Source organism: Plasmodium gonderi (assembly GCF_002157705.1).
Source record: "Plasmodium gonderi DNA, contig: Pgo-contig_39, whole genome shotgun sequence".
Classification (NCBI taxonomy): domain Eukaryota; phylum Apicomplexa; class Aconoidasida; order Haemosporida; family Plasmodiidae; genus Plasmodium; species Plasmodium gonderi.
In genome coordinates, this window is record NW_021628974.1 from 3097 (window position 1) to 20094 (window position 16998).

A 16998-nucleotide genomic window follows, 5' to 3' on the forward strand; every position below is an offset into this window, starting at 1 on the left:
CGGATTTATTATTCCTTATAATTATCTAAATTTTTTTACATAAAATAATATGCAATTTTATTAGGATTACGAAAAAACGGACTATATAAAATACTTGAATAAATTTGGTCTCATAAAATAGTATAATTTTTCAACATTAATTAGCTTTTCTCCCTAGTAATAAACATAAACGTGGTTAAAAATAGGTTAGAAATGTTTAATTATTATATAGATTATGTTAATATGTTTCAAATTTTACGTACACATTTTTATAATGTTAGAAATATGTATAATTTTATCATTTTTTATTACTATTTTGAAATGATGATGCTTATCCTCCAACAAAATAAATGTTCCAAATTGTATGTTAAGATGTATTTATTTTATAATGTCACTAAAAAAAAAAAAAAAAAAACATATGATTTAAGGATACGAATAAATGAAAAACAAAGCAAAAATTTAAGTTGATTCACATGCTTAAAAAGTGTGAAATATTGATAGAATTGCCTCATTTTGTAATTATAATTATAGAAATCCTTGGAACAATGTAATTTTTATTAAAAAAATGTTCTGAAAATATATTTTTTAAAATATTTTTAAAGGACACTTATTTGTTGTATAATATGCAAGCTATTTTATATTTTTTTCGCTCTTATATTTATTTTTATAATATCAATTATAGATGTGCACAACAGGGCTTACACTGTGTTATCAGTACTGGATGTAATAGCATAGCGCAGTTTTAAGGTGCAAAATAATTTACAACACAGCAACGTTGTTATTATTCCGCACAAACCATTTAATATCAACAATATTTGAAATTTCATTTAGAGGATATTCAAAAAATCTGATAAATTTTTTTATAAATAATTCAACAAAGAAATTAAGAATATCTTCATTAATTTATGATTGGCACTATAATACTATTATTAAATACGTAAAAATTTAGTGTGTTGCTTATATTGTTATATATAGTTTGATCTTTTTTTTGTTTTCGATTTTACCTTATAATAATAAAAAATAGCTCTTTTTTACATAAATAATGTTAAAAAAAAATGAGTAGAATAAATTAGTAAATAATAATGCCTACGAATGTGTAGTTGTTTAAATTCCAAAAATGAAGTAAACTATTTCCTAAATATTTTGACAGATTATTATATATTCTGGCATTATATATATTAATATATAAAATTTCATAGCATTTATAATTTCAGACGTATAATTATGTTAAAAGAAGATGACGAAGACAATACCTAAGCCTAGTTTGGTAAAAACAGATACATAAATTACTGTTTATGAACAAAAACTTTTATAAGTTCTTTCTCATGTAACATAATTACACTATATATGTTGTTAAAACTTAATTTTAGTACTTACACTATGAATTTTCTATGGTTATTTTTAGGAGGAAGTTTCAAGGAGTTTAGAACTCAATGAAATGTATGAAGAATTCTTTACAAAAGAAGAAAAATATAATTCTGATAATTATTGTAACGAAGTAGAAGAGTATAATAGTAGATATAATGGAGTCAGTGCCCTCTGCAGAAAACTAGTAGGATTTTTAAAAAAAATACCACAAACTACTATTGTAAAGACGCGTAATGATTATTGTGATTATTTAACGTATTGGTTACATGATAAAATAGGTGACATATATAAAAATACTTCTGAAAAAACGGAGAATATACCCTTTTTTAAAGATCTTATTAACGTTATGAAAAAGGTTAATAGTGAACTAAAAGGATACAATTGCACATTTATACATGATTATAAAGTTAGCTTAGATGAATGGAAAAATAGAAAATTTTCATATATTTACTTAAAAAACTATAATAATATTAAAGAAATTATTAATCGTGAATTTATGGATAATTGTGATATGTACATTACGTACCTTAATAACATTAACACACTATATACAAAGTATAAGAATAATAAATGCACAGGTTTTTTGTTTTTCCTTTCTGTTCCTAATTACGTTGATTGTTCTTCTAAATACAAACCACATGAACTCTTATCTACATTAAATAATTGTAAAGAAAAACAATACAAATCTGCTATCAGTGCATATGAGGATCAATTGGAAAATGGGAAAACTGCAACAAGTGGGAAATCTGAAGATGAAAATCCAGCTGGTCCAAATCTAGTAGATTTACCAAGCTCATCAGATTCATCAGAACAGTCACACTCTCCAGGTCCACCAGATGTAGTTGGTGAATCATATACACCAAATACAGAAGAGACAGGTCCATATGTACAAGTTCCCATAGGTTCAAGAAAATTAGCATTAGAAGCTGCAGGAGCAGAAGAACCCGTAGATCATAGAAATTCTAATCATTCTCAAACAGGACCTTATATTCCACAAGGGAATTATGATAACCACAATGCTGGTTCAACAAGCATACTTATACCATATGAGGGTACCATTGATTTTTCTAATTTTTTTCAAAGAATATATGACATATTGAATTCAAATGATCTTCGTCACATAATCATGGGTGCTTCAATAATGGTAGTAGTTATCTTCCTCATATTTTTCTTTTCAGTAACTAAGAACTCTATTTTAAAGGATAACAATCTTTTGATGATATTGACACTTTCTATTCATGAGTGTAATTATGAAACCAGACAAATTGCATTTTTACTATATTTTTTTTTTTTTTGTATTAGTCTACTTCGTCAGGTTCCCAATCAAATGAAAGTGAAGAAAAAAAAAGAGATTATGGGTGGGATTATTGTTATAGGGACGAAGAAGAATTTTCTATATGTGGATCAGAACTACAACATGAGAACTCCAATATAAGTGATGTATATATGTCATATCAACCTAGGCGTGATTATTATGGTTAATTAAGTATATGACTTGATAACTATTAGAATAACCATTACAGGAGGAAATCATATTAGCATTATTTAAGAAATTATCTTTATGAACGACAGAGCAACAAAATTAATTCTTATATAAAGAAATTCTTTGAGTATTTAAATTACTTCAAGAATAATTAACATCTACTCGAAGTCAATGAACATCTAGAAGTGACAGAAAACGTATATATATTATGGAGAAAAATAGTTTAAATATAATTTCTAGGGGCATATTCTCACATAATTTTAAAAAAAATAAAATTAATTATTATAAAATATTGTGCAGAAAATAGGTTAATTATGTATATTTAAATGTTTGATACAAATGACTCTATTTTGATGAAAAATTCAGATGTGAAAGATAAAAAAACAATAAATATGAACAAACGATAGAAGCAGTTCCTATGGATAGTTTAATAAAACATTGTATTAAGAAATTTATTCGTAAATTATAATACACATTGAAAAGTTCTTGTGAACATTTGTTTGATTATTTTTAATTAATGTAAATAAAAAGAAATTTTGTTTTAATTCATTATATTCATGCCGGCATAACAAGTTATTCATAAATATTACAGTCTCCTACTTAGTTTTTTTTGTAGTTATTATTCTTCATTTTGTTTTTTCTTTGTTTCTTATTTCTTATTATATTACGTTTAAAAAATTATTTTATTATTTTTTTCTTTTAATAAGACCTACCTGTCTGTTCTTGTTAAGCGTGTCCAACAGTTTTAACATTATGGCAATAGCATAAGCTATCAGAAGCTTACAGACACCAACATGTTTATAGTATCCCGTCTTTCTATTTGAAATTTATTATAATTCAGATTAATATAATAATTTTTTAATTTACTCTATATGCTGTTTCTTTTTTCCTGTTTGCACATCATGTACTAAAATTTGAGGCAATAATTTGATATATACCTTTAAAATTACGCTTTTAAAAATAAAAAAAAAAGAAATATAAACAGTTTGTATTTTATTTGATATATAAATAGACAAGTTTAATTTATTTCATTCTAACATATATAAGTTTATGTTATACAAGAAGCACATTTTATCAAAATTTTATGAATGTATTATTATATATTTTTATGCACCAAAATATGGTACATTATTTTTCCCGAGTGCTTTGGTGACGATAATTATTCTAAATAATACATTTCTACTAAAATGGAGGATGTTTGTTTATTAATAATTATTTGTGGATATATCTTTGGCACTAGAACAGTGAGTTGCGTTCATGAATTATTCATGTATACAACTTAGGAATGTTATGCCTACGACATGTAAATTAATAACAAATTAAGGAAATATATTATTATATTCTATTATAAAGAATATATTTTGTTGTAACAGAATTTTTTACTCTGTAAGTTAACCATAAGGGAAAAAGTTTTTTTAAATGTTTTACAGAAGCCTTATTTATTGATAAAATTGATTAGAAGTGTCCATAACTGTTAAATATATAGTTTCATTTTTGCACAATAAAAGGTTAAAATTTATTAATAATACAATTATTTAAAAGAATGACAATGAAAAGAAATGATTAATCGTATTCATTATTCTAAAAAATAGGAGGACGAAACAAATTAAATAAAAAATAATGTAAGTGTACACATTCCATTAGAACAAATTAATTTGGAAAAACTATGGATATGCTATAGCCTTCACAATGTATATATTTGTTTTTGTATTATCTTATATGGTGATCCATTTTATACACAAAAATAGGGTAACATATTAACTAATAAACAAAAAAAAAATATAACCAGACTCATTATTCCACCAAAAAAAAAAGGAAAAAAGAATAGTTACACCATATAATTGTGTAATGATGCTTACAGTTGTATATATTATTCTTGGTGTATAAAAGAAAGCAAAAACAAATTCGTATTGATTACGAATAAATTAATGTCCTATTATCCATAATGAAAAACACACTCTTACATTTTTTTCATGAAATAGGACACTGTGCGGAAATTATAATTCTTCAAAATTCATACTTTCTCACTTGTATAATGCTTAAATTATGTGTGCATTAGAGATGAATTTAAAGTACCCTTATCAGCTTCATGGTAATAAAAGGGTTTTATATAGATGCTAATCTTTTCAATATTACTATAAATTTCAATATATATCCATATAAGAATTTACATGCGTATGTTACGTTACATACAAATAAACAATATTCTTTTTAATTCTCATATTACGTAATATATTTTTGCATTAATAGTAAATTAATTGTTCTTGTTTTTCTTTTAAACATTAAGATTTACAGAATTATCCCCCCCAATACACTTTTTATAAAGTGTTTCACTAAAACCGTATTTTTACTAGGATATTGCAGTTATGCTTAAAAAATAAATAATTATATCTGTAATTATTTAAAATAATATTTAATTTTATTACACACTTTAGAAAAATGATTAAATTACTTTGATGTTGAAAACATTTATATTTCTAATGTTAAAAACAAGAACAAAATTATTAAGTATGACAAAATATTTTTAATAGAATAAGTAAAACTTGGGGTATGAGGATATATATACTGTAATAGGAAAACATATTAATGAATATTCCAGACATCCAAGTGCATAAGACTGTTTTGAATCATTACAAGATATACAATCAAGAATAGCATTAAAGCTTTAAACTTTTTCCTTTTTTCCATATTTTTCTATTTTCCTATATACACCTAAGCATTTCAGAATTACTAGAAAGGCGTATTTTACTATAAAAAAATTAATAACATATTAACATTATTTATATAATATTTTTAAGATACAAATTTTATAAAAAAAACGTTTTTCTTGGTTATAATTTTTATAAAACACAAAGTATAATGTATAAAATTTAAATAAGTAAAAATTAAAGTATATGTTATTGTAATTCGTAAAAATAATACCTAACATAATAAATAAAAAGCTATATTTCTCACAGAAAAAAAATTCTTTGGTTCATAATTTAGCAAAATAAGATGAAATATTTATTGTGATAAAACAAAAAAAATTTTTATATAGAATAACACAAGTTAAAACAGGAACAACTATCCAAGCATTTCGACAAAATTATAGTACAAAATTGTGACAATTTAAAAATGTCTTTTAATACAGATTAATAATAAAAATACAAAAGTTTTCGATAAACTTCATGCTTTCAAAATAATAACTTGTTTTAGAATATTACGTTATAGATGTACTGTTATATGCTTTGTTTCCATTGAATATGCATCTATATTAAAAGGGAATATTGTGTATATTATTAATGATATAAGTTTAAAATATTTTTATGTATAGAAAAAATGCATATAGAGATAGGAATTAGGAAAACTTGTATAGTTTTCTAAAAAAATTCACATAAATGTAAATCACAGAAAAAAGGTCATAAGTTTTATTGTTTGATTTGCATATGTACATGTAATTATGAGTGTTAATATTTTATTCGATTAATATATTACAGTATGAGATGGCACTTTTACCAGAGAATAATTGGGTATATTTATATTTTATAAATATTTAAGTATTCCAATAAATTATATTTTTTTAAGAATAATGGAAGACATTTTATTTAATGAAAAGGCGTATTTATATTTAATAACACTCATTTATTTCGTATATTTAACAGGAAGAACAATTACCTGATTTACCTGCATATCATGAATATAAAAAATTTGATGTAAACATCACTGATTATAGGCCTAGACAATGTAATGAGTTAGTAAAAGGTGATGATGCGGATAAAGAACTTTGTTATAAGATAGCAAAAAATTTAAAAGCTTTTACTAATGAACAAAATAGAAAGAAACAATTATATGGTTGCCATTACTTTCATCATTCGTTTCAATAACAAATAAGAAAAAAGTATTATAATGGAAATGTTAAAGGTAAAAAACATAACATTGTTGATAATCTTTTGGATTTCATTTCATTAGATGTTTTAACGCATAATATAGATCAAGCTTGCCTTGGAGATCCTTTTGGTGACCCGGAAAAATGGAAAAAAGAGAAAGATTTGCATGATTACTTTGAAAATTTTAAAAAAATCAGGTGTAATGATTCCGATATAGTTCTGTGCCAAAAATATGTAAATTATGTTAGATATATTGATCCTTTATATCAAAATAACATTTATAATTGCTGTGACGAAGACGAAATATTCAGTTTTACATGTAATCCTTCTATTAAATGTGATGATGAGTACGAACCACAAAAATTATTATTTGAAATAAACAAAAGTCTTGAATCATTGAGTAAAAAAGGAAAAGAAACATTTAAAGAAGAAACCGCATTGCAACAGGACGTACATTTGAGCTTTTCATCAGGAGAAGACATTGAACATAATAAAATTGATATAACACCTTACAATACAGAGATTAGAAGTAGCACAAAAATTATGTCTATCACTGATGTTCCTAGCAGTACAGAAATAATATATGATAGCTCGAATTCGAATGTATTCCATTTTGCCATCATAAGTGCTTCAGTGATTGGAACAATGCTCTTCTTTTTATATTACCACATGGTAATTACAAATTTAATGCTTCTATATAAGAGTATTATGTAAGAACTTACGATTCGAGTATCCTTTAACTGAATAATTAGAATGGGATACATTTAATATTGCTATGCATTTTCATTTTTGTATTAGTCTACTAAATTAGGATCAAGATCTCACAAAAAGAAACTGGAAAAAAAAAAAAATGAGAATAATTATCGTAAGGAATTTGGTGAGGAATCATCGACTTATGATTTAGATTCCATGCGTTTAGACGCACAAGAAAGGAGATTATATTTAATTTATAATTCCGTATAAGACTCCTTTTATTGATTACATATAGAAAGAGAAGCTATTTAACGTGATAATGTAAAAAAGAGTACTGATATTAAACTAATTATTATTAATAATAAAATACAGAGAATGAAAAAAATTAATGCTTCTGTAGATTAAAAGGTTAGATATTTTATCTAAAACGTCTAATATTTTGAAAAATAAAAGAAATTAAACACAAAAGAATTAACCAATGTTTAATTAATTTTAAAAAAATGAGTATAAACATGATACCGTATTAGTCACTTAGAAGTAAATTATGATACATTATAAACACATGTGAGGATAAAAGCTTATTAACTAAATAAAAATATTGGGATTATAATTTAGGTATATTTGAGTAAGAAGGGTTCTGAAAATTTATGGGAAATAAGATAATTACTTGCCATAATGTTACAATAAATTTTATATGAAAAAATAATTTAGGCTTGATCCTGAATATTAAAGTACATTATAAATATAACATATTTATATTTGCAAAAATTATTTTGCATATGTTTTTTATACATTCATATAATTAAAATTTTTTTTTTTAATTTATTTAGTTTTATTTTACTTTTTTTTTGTTGTTGTGGTTTTTTTGCCTCATTATTTTTTTAATTAAGCGAATAATAATTATTAATAGAATGTTGATTTATATAATAAAAAAATACTAAGTTTTGTGTCTATTAGAATCATTGTATTTTTTTTAGTCATAAACGTTACATTTTTCCTTAAATATTGTTTCATAAAGTGTTATATACACATTTATCATTCAAAGCGTTATATTAGTGATGTAGCATAATTAGGATTATATAAACATTGAAAAATATTAAAAAATATAATATTGTATACTGATATGACAAAACAACATTATTAGATTGTTACTGATATTTATTTTTTGATATATCTTTGAGATATGTTGACATGGTAAAATGAGGCTAAGAAATAGTGTAATTTTTTGTAAAACTTTTTCTAAACATTATTCTTATGTAAATATATATAACTAAAAGAAAAATTTGTTTTTGCTTAAATTATTATTTTAAGTTTTTTAAAAAAGAAAATACATATAACAAAAATTCTTTTGTAAATAAAAATAATAAAATTACAGTAAAATATTATTGGGCTTAATATCAAAAAAACTCGTTTACCTTTACATTGTAATGGAAGAAATGAAAATGTTACCGTGCTAAAAAATATATTTAAAACATTAACAATATAGATGAATAGAAAATTTTGGATAATTTTATAAACGTTCTTTTTAACACATCTTTCATAGTTTCTTTTAATGTGTTTTCTAATTGAATACAGAAATCTTTCATTTACACAACTATGACATTCATTTATTTAATTATTATATATATATAAAAAGTTTTAACATAGGCGTAACAACCAGGATGATGTGTTTATAAGAAATCTTTATATTATGGTGGAAAACTATTAAATTCTATTATATGATCATTACTTCATAGCTATTATATTTTATGTAAAAATTACATGTTTCCGAATTGTGCGAATTACAAAAGACTTTGATCAATTTTTTGTTAAAGTTTAAAAAAGTTGTAATTCCTGTTTTTCATAAAATTCTAATATAAATATGTATGCAACTGTTTAAATATAAAAAATACTTGAGATTATCACAATAAATGAATTTAATATACGATAAATAATACAGCAGTTGTGTACAAGATTTGTTAAATATCATTTATACCATTCATACTTGACCATATTTTCTTTAATTCCTAAGAATATAGTATTAAAAATATGAGAGCATTTGTAATATAGGTAAAATATAACATGACTTGAGATTCATAAGAAAAATATAAAAAATATCTCCAATCTAGATTAACCTTTTAGGATGTTTAAGAAATGTATAATTTTTAATTATCTATAAACAATTGTGCAAATGGGGCTGAGAATAATAATCTTTTATGCGAAATCATTTTCCCTCATTGTTTCAAATAACTTTGGAATTAATTTTGTAAGTAGGACAAGTTAGAAATTTACATATTCAGTAATAATTATTATATAATAAAAATTAGCGATTATACCACTTTATTCTAAGCGAAATACATATTTCACATTCCAGTAGGATATATCTAACCAAACGATTAAATATATTCCTTTATGTTATTATTTATGATGATTTTTAAAAATTACATATTTTACATGTATCATTTGAGGATTCCCTACAAATTTTATATACATTATATTTCATCTATCCTTACTTCAGATTAATTAGGAGTACGTTAATTTACGAAGTATTTTTTGCATTGTGGAGTTTTATGAGGTAGTATATCAGAATGAACCAATATTCGATGTGTTTTTTTTTATTTTGTCCCATTACAGAAAGTCTTTGTATTTTATTTAATTTTTGCTTTTAAGTTATTGAAAATTTATGATTATTTATTAGGTCCATTTGGCCCTAATGTTAAACTTTTTTCTATGAATGATTATTCTTTGTGTTCACATGAAACCAATATTTTTAAAAAATGTTTTATCAGTATCATTTAATGTGTTCATTTCTATATTAAGTAAAACATACGGATCCCCATTATATTTCTCCATGGGAACTTTATATTACGTCATATTTATCTACGTCGATCTAATTGTTTACAGATTTTATGAATAATTATTTTTTTAATAATACACTTATTTTAAATATTAATTTCGGAAAAAAAATAAAATTTGTATAATTTATTTGTAAATGTATTATATTCTGTGTCTTTATTATTCTTCATGACGCTAAAAAATTTTTATTTTTACTTATTTTTGTTTGTTATATAAGAATCAATTTTCAGCATGATAAATTGTACTTTATACTTTGTCAAGTATATTATTTTAATAAATTAATAATCCTTAAAAATTATAATTATAAATAAATATTATATCCTAATATATTATGATAATGAATTCAATTTAACCAAGAGAGAATGCTGAAGACAACATAAAATCGCTTCTATAATAAATAGAATGTTTCTTGCATCAAAAAATGGATTGTGATAATGTTATGAAAAAATTATAATTTTTACTTATTATAAATGTATATAATTGGAAAAAAAGCTCATAAAAATTTGTCCGATATAAATTATTTATTAACTTAAAAAAAAAAAAAAAAAAAGCAGTGAATAAATTACTCATTCAAAAAGTATTAATGTTGCCATAAATAAAATAAAATGTATACTGAATTATTATGATTTAATATGTAACATAGAATTGATATATACATATATCGCGTCTATTAAATTAATGTTAAATATGAAATAAGCATTATATAATATTATATATATTAATACACGCTTATATTTCAATAATATATTTTCACCTAGCAATTGTTTTTTAATTATAAAATTTAATATATTCTTAAGGAATTATTTTATTATGCTATTGATACTATTGATTCATAATACTGAGTAAATATAATTTTAGTTCATACGATCCGTAAAAAAAAAGGTATATATCATAATATAAGTAATTTATTATAGAATAACCCAAAATAAGAAAAATATAAAAACCCATTAAATTGTATAACTAATGGTTTATGAGATGTAATGATGCTATATCGCTAAAAACTTATATTAGACAGAATAAATAATGAAATTATATAAACATAAAGTGTTAATACATACAATATATATATTTTATAAGGCTTCTGTTTTGTTATGTTTTTATCTATATGGAAAAGCTATTATCACAATTGTTTCCAAATAAGCTCATATGATTGAACAGACGTATATCTAATATATATAAAGCATATATATAATTATAAAATGATATTGTATTCATTTATAAATCTACTTTAATGGTTAAATATTAATAAATCATTATTAAAAATCAAATATCACTTTTAGGTATAAATAATATAAAATTACAATAAATGTTGTTAATAAATTCATGTAATTTTCTATATAAATGTAACGAAGTTGCTAAATCACGTAGTCTGTCACCTAAAATTTCCCTTTAAATTTTATATGGTGACTGGTGTAATAATATTCTACTTTTTTTACGTATAATTGCACATATTAATAAATTATAATATATTCAATTATTTATTTTCGACATGAAATGATTATTTAAATGTTCTATAAGTCCCCTCTTTTTTTTTAATATTTACGTTATAAGAGAGTTACAAATAATGCCGGAACTATAGAGGAAGTATGTATAAAATTGACTGACGATATCATAGCAGAAGACACTTACAATAACAGTATATTAAGTCAAACAAAGGCTAAAGATGAAAAACTATTCAAAATTGGGTGCTGTCTGGATCATCATTAAAAAATGGCATTGCTGAAAACAATAAATAATACAAATTTATGTGTTTGCTTGAATGAATGGTTAAACACTAAAAAGCAAGATTACCTAGAGAGTTCTAATAAATCTGATAAGTTAACATTGTGGGATGATAACATAGAGGCTTTGTGGAATGAATTACAAAATGCTGAGGATATCAAATGGTGCACTAGAGATCTTAATATATATGAACGTTATAATACATCAAAAGAGTATCTAATTTTTCATTACCATCATTAAATGACACTCTCGTTTTTGTTTTTATGCCTATTATTTTAACATTTCTTGTGTTTTTGATTATATTTAATGTAATAGATAAATTATTGTAAAAAATTATGCATATTGTTTTAAGTAATATTTGTAATGCTTCAACTTTAATATCACTGAAACTATATTATTATGTTATATTTTCCATTAATTTATGTTTTATATATAGTTTACTAAAATTAAAAGATCTGTCCANNATATCTCTTAGTACATAGTAGTGAATATTTTCCTATAGATTTTGAAGGCAAAAGAATTAATATAGTTTATGTATCAAAATAAAATTCTTAAGTAAAGTGTAATTTAAAACAAAATGTTTAATATACAATATTACATTCATAATATTCATTTCAAATATTATTACACCATAAGAATTATAAAAAAAAAGGAAAAAATATATTGAATAAAAAAAGTCAAATTGATAAAACGAAAAAAGGTGAACAAATAAAAGATGTGAAATAGTTTTTATCTATACATTTAGTAATAGAACATGTATTTAGTTAGATCTCGCATGTTAATATTAGAATGGTTAGGACATATAATATGTTTAGAATTATAATATATTTTAAGAATTATATAAGGAACTAGAATAACATAAAATTATTATAATGTGTATTTAATAGTTCGAAATTCACATTTTCATAATATTATGAAATAAAATAGAATGGTTAAAGCAGAAAAAAATTACAAAACGTTTAATAAATCTATTACAGTAATGTGTGATTTTTTATATGTATTAAACTATTATTTTATTAATAATGTAATTTTTTATGTTTTAAAGTGCATATTTCTTGCAACAGTATTATATTAAGTCATGACAAGAACTAAACATATTCATTTATTTTTATTCATTATTTAAGTTCTTATCAAGATAAATTTTAATATTAATAGATTTTTTAGTCATTTTATCTTATTATTATGTCAAATTAACACTTGTTTTTGTGTCATTATGTCATGAGGATTATTTAGCCTTTATATGATGTTATTAGATGTAGTTTTATTACAACATTATGTGTTTTTTTTAAACAAAAACATCTACTGACATATATATTTATTCCTAAAATTAGTTAGAACTATATAATACATTATATCTCCCATTCCTTGTATTATTACTAGATATTTCAAATACTTGTAACATATTGTATTTTCTATATATATTATCTCTAAAATTTCTTTTTATTGGTGTTCTATTTCTCAAGAATGATCCAAAATTGATGAACTAATTCATAATAAAAAAATTTTATACAATAAATATATTTGCTTTTTATATATACTTTATTAAATTTAAAAAGATTATTTTTTTTATAGTATTAATATGTATAAATTATATCATAAATAACCTTATGCAAATTAAATATAAAAAGGGCTATTACCAATGTTACAGCAATTGTAATGAAAATACGAATGGTTATGTTAGATTTCTCAAATAAAAGTAATATATTTGGTGCCATGTTTTCACATTTTTCATTTTGCATTTGTGATTTATATCTATCTATTAAATTTTTTAACGCATTACAAAAATCTTTGTGGTTGTTGGATTTACGTACATTATCGTATTTAATATATATATCAGAGCATTCCTTTGCACACTTGTATTTATTTCCTTCACTTTATTTTTTATCCTCTTCCATATTTTTAATTTTTTTATTCATGTCATATATATATATGATTTTATCCAATACATGCTCGGTTATTTTTGCCTTATAGTATTCGCATATATGATTTTCTAATAATTTAAATGCGTCAATAAATCCACCATAAATTTTTATAATATCTTTTTTATTCCTTTGATGAAGGACATCATATATCCAATAATACAAATATGTACAAACTATATCATTATTTTTGTGATCATTCAAATAATTTAAAACATTGCAGCATGCATTAGAAAAGTTAGTATCAGGAATATTTCAATGTTCCGCATTAAATCTTCCACAATAAGACGTCTAGAATTCACAATTATTTCCATCTCCTAATTTTTTCCAATCAGATAATTTGTAATCTTCCTCTTCATATAAGTTGATATGTCTATATTATGAAAAAAAAAAAAATGATAATTCAAAATCATCTTGAATAGTATATGCAAAAATGATATATGAAAATAAATTAAGAAAGTAAAATTGTAACTTAAAAGAGTAATAATTATAAAATAAAGAAATACAAAAGTACAATATTTTTATGTTCCATAGTAAACATTTTATATGATGATTTATATTTTGAAAGAGACAAATAATTTTCTTTGTAAATAAATATATAAATAAAAGAAATAGATAGTTCTAGAATATATAATAAGTATATTTTTTCTATAAATGAGTAACTATATTTGATGAATATCTGTTTTTAATGTTATAAAATTTCGTATATTTTTTTGTGATATGCTGCATTACAAATTATATGTGTCACTTTATTTTTTTAGTTCATATATTTCATATGTATACATTTACATATTCTTTGTGAATAATCCATACAAAATTAGATTTTAAATGATGTATATAATAGTACTACATATTTTTGATATTTTATAATATTATAACACATATATTTATAATATATAAGTTATTTTGTTTATAAATATTATTTCTTAATTAGTTTGCAGAAGACATATATTCACATAAGCAAGCAAGTTTCATTTTATAGAAACTTTTTTAATATATATAAAATATAAATTACATTACTTATAATTTTTAGTGCTCTTCGTAAATTGTAAAATAGAAAATATAAATAAATATAATGAAGATCTTTTTAATATTTTATCACATTTTATGTTAAATGTCATGCACATAAATAAATTTACTAATTATGCATGGTTCTATATACTTACAAGACTAATATATGACATTAATTAATTTACATTAAAAATTATTTCGATAAAGTAATATTATAACAAATAGTAATTAACATAATTCAGGTTTATTTCATTATTACGTTATATATTTTACAAATATGCAATGTTATTATATTAAAATGGGAATGTTATTACACTTAATAATATGCTTTAATTCATAATATAATGAGAACGCTTAATTAAAAGTAACTATGTGTATTGTAGAAATAATAAAATATTATGATTATAGTTTAATCGTAATTTATTATTAAAAGGATAGATTTATATTTTTATATATTTTTAAATGAAATGGACCAATAAAAGAATGTTATTAATATATACGTATTCACATTTTTCATGTTTTTATTATTCATTAAAAAATTTATTTTTCATTATATATATTTATAATTTTATTATTAAATCACAATTCTCAATTTATTAATTATTGTAATTTATTTTATATTAATGTCGCTATTTAAATATAATTTTTTTTCATATAAATATACTTTCATATTTATATTTAGGAAATATATTAAATTATTATAATAATTATTTCAATATTTACAGAATTAATATTTTATATCTTTAATATCGTAATGTGATTTTTTTAATATATATAAATTCAAAATTATGAATGCAATATATATATGTATTTATATACAACATAAGCACAAAATAAAATTTCATTTTTACATTTTTCTAATAAATCTACTAACAAAAATATATAAACATATTTTAATTGAATTATTCATCATGTGGTTGTTTGTGGTATTAATGAATAATTAATGTTATAATTTCTTTTATTTATTCAAAATCATTCAATAATAAGATCTAAATGCATGAAGAATATTTATCACATATAGTATGTGGAAAATATTTAGATAATTACAATTATAACAATCATAATAATATTGTTAATGCATTTGGTATAATAAATGTATAAATAATAAATCATTATATGTAATATTAAGGAAATTTATTTTAATAATGTATTACATACAACGAATGAATGAAATAATATTCTTGTCAGCCTTATGTATAAATTTATATTTCTATTGTAATGGGTTTATAATTCATTTAGTTATAAGTACAACTGTAAGAATGATATAAGTTTATATATAAAATAATATTAAAAATAATTTGTTGTCGTAATTAGTCCTGTAATTCCATTTACTAATATAACAGTAGATGCAATATTAATGTATTATTAATGATAATGTACTTATAAAATTATGAGAAGATCAATTATATTGTTAGTAATAATTTTACGAATATTTACTAAATGTAGAATAAAATTTAAATATTTTCTTATGGAAACCATTTTTTAATTTATAACATCAGTTTATAAATTATTAAACTAATAACACACATATTTGAGTAATCTTACTGGTTTTATAATAATAAAAATATACAGATGTTATAAGGCATTTGATTTTATTTGTTCTATTAATCAGTAGGAGTATCTGATTGCTATCCTTGAATGTATTAAATTTTGTAAAATTAATATAAAAATAATGATACTTATATAAATAAGTATATATATGGAATAATGCTGAATATCTAGAAGTAGTATTACACAATTCAATAAAATATAGTCCTTTGAGAAACTTTAGAATATGACTTAATTTTATTTTGATGGTTTTAGCAAGTTCAGCTATCAAAAAATATAATAGATTACGCGAAATTTCATTAATTCTGAAACAGTAGTCGTAATAAAATTGGTTTAATGTTGTTTTATGTTTCTATAAAATCAATTCCATATTGAAGAAATATCATTTAAATTTCTAATAAATTATATATAATCTTCTGTGGAAATTGTTGATATATCTATATTATTTATGTTTTTTCTAACTCTAATTACATTTTACATAATTCATATTAAATAGAAGTAAATAACTATTCTGTTTATAATATATTTACCCTTTAATATATTTTATGCATTTCAACCTTTATAATTAAATTTC

The 16998-nt window shown here is 21.7% G+C and overlaps 2 protein-coding genes across 2 annotated transcripts; both read left to right on the forward strand.

The window, feature by feature from the left end:
* Window positions 1-1216: 1216 nt before the first annotated feature.
* On the forward strand, window positions 1217-2985 carry PGO_000415 (variable surface protein; the record flags this gene model as incomplete). Its single annotated transcript, XM_028690767.1, has 3 exons — window positions 1217-1246; window positions 1385-2746; window positions 2887-2985. The coding sequence occupies 3 exons, from the start codon at window positions 1217-1219 to the stop codon at window positions 2983-2985; spliced, it is 1491 nt and encodes a 496-aa protein (XP_028546568.1).
* A 3589-nt stretch (window positions 2986-6574) lies between these two features.
* PGO_000420 (variable surface protein) lies at window positions 6575-7659 on the forward strand (the record flags this gene model as incomplete). Its single annotated transcript, XM_028690768.1, has 3 exons — window positions 6575-6595; window positions 6709-7368; window positions 7495-7659. 3 exons carry the CDS (start codon window positions 6575-6577, stop codon window positions 7657-7659), a joined length of 846 nt encoding a protein of 281 aa, XP_028546569.1.
* Window positions 7660-16998: the final 9339 nt, after the last annotated feature.